Source organism: Vicia villosa, unplaced genomic scaffold (genome assembly GCF_029867415.1).
Source record: "Vicia villosa cultivar HV-30 ecotype Madison, WI unplaced genomic scaffold, Vvil1.0 ctg.000663F_1_1, whole genome shotgun sequence".
NCBI classification, from domain to species: Eukaryota; Viridiplantae; Streptophyta; class Magnoliopsida; order Fabales; family Fabaceae; genus Vicia; species Vicia villosa.
Window position 1 is genome coordinate 290781 of NW_026705295.1, and position 5968 is coordinate 296748.

General features: G+C 31.5%; 1 protein-coding gene across 1 annotated transcript; it reads right to left on the bottom strand.

Annotated features, from left to right (window-relative positions):
- Nucleotides 1-3688: 3688 nt before the first annotated feature.
- LOC131630240 (RHOMBOID-like protein 1) lies at nucleotides 3689-5506 on the bottom strand. The gene is made up of 6 exons (XM_058901026.1): nucleotides 5259-5506; nucleotides 4965-5128; nucleotides 4583-4746; nucleotides 4233-4495; nucleotides 3998-4124; nucleotides 3689-3811 (listed from the first exon to the last, which is right to left on the bottom strand). The coding sequence occupies exons 1-6, from the start codon at nucleotides 5504-5506 to the stop codon at nucleotides 3689-3691; spliced, it is 1089 nt and encodes a 362-aa protein (XP_058757009.1).
- Between the last annotated feature and the right edge of the window lie 462 nt (nucleotides 5507-5968).

A 5968-nucleotide genomic window follows, 5' to 3' on the forward strand; every position in this document is an offset into this window, starting at 1 on the left:
ACTTTGTGACTTTAAAGTATGTCAAGCTGGTCTATCGGGTTTAATTTTATTACATGTGATTTTACGAGATCCAATATTATTGAAAAATGTTGTTTCGGGTTGTAAGATTGACTCAATACAACGACATAATCCAGCCAAAAGTTTCTATTAGCTGACGAATAGGTAGACCTCCACCCCAGAGCTTTGCATAGGAGTGTGTTTTTCGTGTTCATCTCCATTATTGATCGACATTCAACGGTTTTTTTGCATCTAATGTCGGATCAATCAGGTTGGTTCTTGTTGAGAAACAAAGATGAGTTGGATATTCCACATTACTTAAAAAAGTGAAGATTCGACACTTTTATAAGTGGGAGAATTAATACACTCATTATCTTAAGGTCTTTGGTGAATATGTGATATGTCTCTCACTTGTTTGAGTGAATTTTTGACTTTTAGGTGATTCTTTGACCCAAAGTGGATGTTTTCCCTCATGAAGAGCCAACAATGTTATTAAAATCAATGGTTCGACTAAGAGACCAACTCTTTGTATCGAAATTCTTCTTGACATGGTGGTGGTCAGGCGGTGTGTCTCGTTGAAGTGTTCGTAGTGTGGTAAGGATGTCAACGACAGTACAAGTGTATGTGGATGAAAGAGCTTCCGCTTGAGGGAAAGTATAGTAGTTGATGGACTCACAATTGAGAGGGAGATTGTTAAGAAACAAGTGTGAGTTGGATGTCTCACATTACTTGAAAAACTAGATGTTAAATATTTTATGTGTGAGATGACCCTACACACATAGTCCTTAAGGTTTTTGGTGAATATGTGGTTTCATCCCTGAAAATTCTAGCTAAAGAAAGTCAACAAATAATGCTAGAAAGTCAACGAAGGAGTCTAGCTAAATACGTTAAAAGATGACAAGTATTGAGGACTCTCAACAGAAGGAGTTTCAACTTATCTGACACGCCGATCCAAAAGCATTCGACGAAGCTTGGTAAGCTTGGTTTAGAAGAATCTCAAGAACAAATCCATAAGATTAGGATCACTTTTTCCTCTAAATATGTCCAAAATCTCGAAAAGGAGATTTTTGACATAATGGTCAGATTCGACAAGATCACCAGTCGTCAAGGACTTAGAATAATTTTATAAGTCCCAGTATCAAACAAGCAAGGAAACACTTCGACAAACACTATGGGAACATAGTCAGATATGCCTGAAGGTGGTTGAGAAGTTCAAAGCACATTGAAATACAATTATCAGCATGATGTCAGTTCCTCAACAGTTACCTCTCTAAAGACGCGGGAAAGCAAGTCAGAACATGGATGCTCAAGTATTAGAAATCGTGTCTGATCTTTTAGGGATTAACCGCTGTCGGCATTTTTTTTAGAGTGGTATAAATAATAGACTCCTAGCCTATATTCGCGGTCACAAAATTCATACATAACTCTATAGAACTGGAGCACTCGAGACAAAGAGCGAAATAATTTGTGAGGAACATGTACGAATATGCGCCCCTTTATTTTAGTTGTCTTTATGTTTTTTTATCTTTCACAATATTGAAGTTTCAAAGTCCCTTGATTTATTCATTATTGATAGGGATTTTCATATGGAATTTGACTTTTCAATTGATGAGGCTTGTGGTAGCTCATTTGATATACACCATCATGACATTTCTTGACTAGAGATCATAAGGGACTCCACCAAACTCCGCATGACATTAGGTGTTGTCATTATCAAAATCATCGTGAACATCTACGAATAGTTATACCTGCAAGCACATATATTCACATTCTCCCTCTTTTTGATGATGTCAAATCATCCCTCTAGAAGGTGGAAGAAAAGAAAAGCATAAATAGAATACTGAAGTAGTTAAACTCTCTCTATTAGATATAGAGAGTATATCCTACTCTCACATTTAGTCGTGAGTAAATATTTAACTTGTTGGGGGAGTTTTGCATTATTATTCTAACAGAACTTTTTATAATGTACAATTTTAAAATGGAAAATTTAATTTTTGTCACACTTAAGTTTTATGTAAATTTTTGAAAAAATTATTTCTCGAAAATATTTTTAGTGAAATTAAATTGAAATAAACGAAATTGAAATTTTATAGTTCATAGAAGTGAAAGTATAATTAATTCTAAGATTATGAGATATAACTTTCTTCAAAAAGTAAGCATTACTGTCGAAATTTTATTCTGCCACCCATCAAATTTGTCTTGACATACTTACATATTTTTAAAATGAAATATTTTTGTCAAAATTTAACTAAAAAAGAGCTAACGAAAAATTCGGTAGTACAATTGAAAATTTTGGTATGAGTAAAAAAAATTGGTAGTGTATTTTTAAAGTTTGGTGTTCATTTTTATCGATTTTTAAAAAATAAATAAATAAATTTAACATATTAGATTATTTGATAAATACTGTATCTTTGCTAAATTTTTTGAAAAATTTTGATAGTTCATATTTAATACTCCATCCGTATCACAATAGGTGTCATGTTTGAGATTTTCACGCTTTTTAAGAAAATGATTAATTATGTTGATTTCAATGATAAAATGAGTCTCATTTACTAAAACAATCTTATTAATAATAGATAATGGAATACTTAAATGAATTAAAATACAATAAATAAGGGTAAGTTAATGGAAAGAAATAATAAATATCACATTGGTATTTTAAATGGACAAATAATTTGAGATAAATAAAAATAACAAAGAGAACACCTATTATAAAACGGATGGAGTAACCAACAAAATTTTTTTAATACTACTTAATTTTTCAAAAACTATTTAAGTTTACTGAATTTTTTGAAAAGGGTTATAAATTCCCAAGTTTTTCGAAAAGTGTTGTAAATTATCAGATTTTTTTGAAAAGTATTGTAGTTTATTTGATTTTTTAAAAAATATGTTAATATTACAAAATAACGACTGTCGAATATGAACATCCGACTGTTTTTAATGGACAAATAATTTGAGATAAATAAAAATAACAAAGAGGACACTTATTGTAAAATGGATGGAGTAACCAACAAAATATTTTAATACTACTTAATTTTTCAAAAGCTGTTTAAGTTTACTGAATTTTTTGAAAAGGGTTATAAATTACCAAGTTTTTTGAAAAGTGTTGTAAATTATGAGATTTTTTTGAAAAGTATTGTAGTTTATTTGATTTAAAAAAAAATGTTAATATTAAAAAATAATGAACGTCGAATATGAACATCCGACTGTTTTCAAAAATCCATAAAAATCACAATATTTTTTTGAAAAATTTGATACCCCAAAGAAAAATCCATAAATATTTAGTAAAAACACAAAAGTAATAGAACTTTCCATATGGGTGCCAAGTCAAACTGGGGTATCAGCATAAAATAAATAAAAAGGTCCACTACATTACTCAAAAAGACGAAAGGCCCATATAAAAACAAAATTGAAGGCCCTAGACAAAAGGCCTTGATGCCTGCAGTATGAAGCATAAATGAGTTTGAACTACATACTTTTGATCTATGCTTTCTAAATTATATGAATTACTTAGCTAGCAATTTTGCAATGAAGGTAAGTAATTCTTGATTGAAAAATATAAGAAAAATACAAATCAATCAATTAATATTATATACATGAAAGGATACAAACAAATATATACCAATCAAAGTATGTATATCTTTTCATCAGGAATAATTCCCAAAGGAATTATAAACCCTTTTATAAAATCTCAACTACAAGTCTGAAAACACAACTCATGGATCTTGGAATTGGTTGGATATTGCATATAATATAAAATGGATTTTCCATTGCTTGAGCACGTCACATTTACCTCGTTGCCAATCAGCTTAGTCTGCATGGTAAATTATTAGGAGTTTCAACGTGTCAGTATCGTGTACAATGTCTCCGTCCGTGTTGGAGTATCAAAAGGTCTAAAGTATTTATATGGTACATTAAGAATGTAATTTAAATGAGTTATTTCATGGTGTTTAAATTTTTTATAATTCATTTGAAAAGAGGTTTATGCAAAATTGATTACCAAGCATGTCAAATTCTTTGGATTGCAGCTCCACCTTGAAGTTGGGACACAAGTCAGATAATGGCACCAAGAGCAGTGATCATTTGCATCAACACCACTCAGAAGTGCAATCAGGCCAACACTAAACCTGTCAAGTACAACTTTTATTGAGCAATTAGAATCACGAAATTGAATCTAAAACCAATAGCTTATGAAGCATTGAGCCAGTCGCTCAGACATCAGACACGACACTTACCCTGCAATCAGCAGGATCAGAGCTAAGAGCCAAGAGATGCACTGATAAATCTTGAATTTAGATTTAACTAATGCCGGAGAATTATATGTTGAGGTTGCATATCTTTGCTTAATCCATCCAAACTGAGGACGGATTAAGAACACGAATCCAAGAAGAAATCCGGAAAGAAACCCTCCAATATGAGCAAAGTTGTCAACATGTGGAAAAATTCCCACGGCTAGATTGATGGTAATAATAGACACAAGGGTTAAGAGTGTTCCTAGCTGCACAAATGACAACAAAAAATCTTAATCAAGTTAGAGTTTTGAATTCAAAAACACAATGGGAAATATGTTGAATTTGATGAGTACCCTTTTATCATATATTGACCAATTAGTAATGAGTTCTGAAAGCATGCCTCCTAGTAAACCAAAAAGAGCACTTGAAGCACCAACTGAGATACTTTGCTGAATGAAAAGAGATGAAAGCAAGCTACCTCCAAATCCAGATATCACAAATAGTAGTCCAATAAGCACTGTAAGTCAACTATAAAATAGTTAACACAGACACCAGACACAATCCTAACACTGAAACACAAACCTTGACAGTTGTTTAAAAAATAAAAATGATTGAGTGTATGATTGTTTGTGTCAGACACCGAACACACGTACACGTTCAATCTGAAGTGTCGGTGCTTCATAGTTGGAATATTATAAAATATTAGACGGATGTTTTCAAATATGTGATACATACCAAATCCAAAATCTTGCTCAAGACGAATTCCAACAACTAAAATGCTTAACATATTTGCCAATAGATGGAATACTCCACCATGTAACCACATGCAAGTTATGATTCGCCAACCTTGATGTTTGTTAACAACTTTCTCCACATCCAAAGCCCCCATACTCATCAATCTATAACACAAAACAAACACTTCATTCAATCAAAAGTACGTAGCATAGTTTTAAATTGCAGTTGTGGTTACACATTGAACCTTTATATCGCGGTTATGATTACACATTTTATTGTAAGACAAAAACTTACGTTAAATATGAAGGTCCAAGAAGAGGATTCTCATTGAAAGGTTGAAAGGAGAATCGACCTAAGAACCGCGCAATGCAGGAGATCGAGTTATGAGGACAATCATTGACATACATGGTAATGATGAACACAACAACATTAGCAATGACAAAGAAAGGAATCAACCAAGGAATCCATTTCTTGAAATGCTTCATTTCTTTGTATTCAACTATGGCTTCAGCCTTTGAAGGCAAAGATATGTTCATATCCATTGTGTAAAAAAAATTTCAACTCTTGAACTACTTATCTAAGAAAATTTGATCAAAGACTAATTAATGATACTATTTGTTTAAATGTTTTGAGGTTAATTAATTAACTAATCATTATTTAGTAGCTGATTTTGGAAGGTTGTGTTTGGAGGTTCCTTTGTTAAACAATGTCCAATGCCTTGTTTGGATCATAAAACAAAGAAATAAATAAGTTATGTTATTTTTCTGTATTGACATTTGGATGCTTTAGATGATGACATATATAAGAATACATAAGAAGGGGTGAAATGTTGAAGAATGGCTTATTCCATGATTCCATCAATAACAAACAAATGTTGGGTCTTGTTGAACTCATATTAGTAGTTTATTTTTAAAACAGATTGGAATGATGTTAATAAAATTATTTTAGAAATTAACATTATATAAGTGGTTGTATTATGATGTATGTGTTAGAAAAAATATTTA

Excerpts from the sequence above, each read along its gene's own strand:
- LOC131630240 (XM_058901026.1), bottom strand. The coding sequence starts at position 5,506 with ATGGATATGAACATATCTTTGCCTTCAAAGGCTGAAGCCATAGTTGAA. Across the intron at positions 4,496-4,582 it reads GGTCAATATATGATAAAAGG|CTAGGAACACTCTTAACCCT; the intron begins GTACTCATCAAA and ends TCATTTGTGCAG. Across the intron at positions 4,125-4,232 it reads CTGATCCTGCTGATTGCAGG|GTTTAGTGTTGGCCTGATTG; the intron begins GTAAGTGTCGTG and ends TGTACTTGACAG.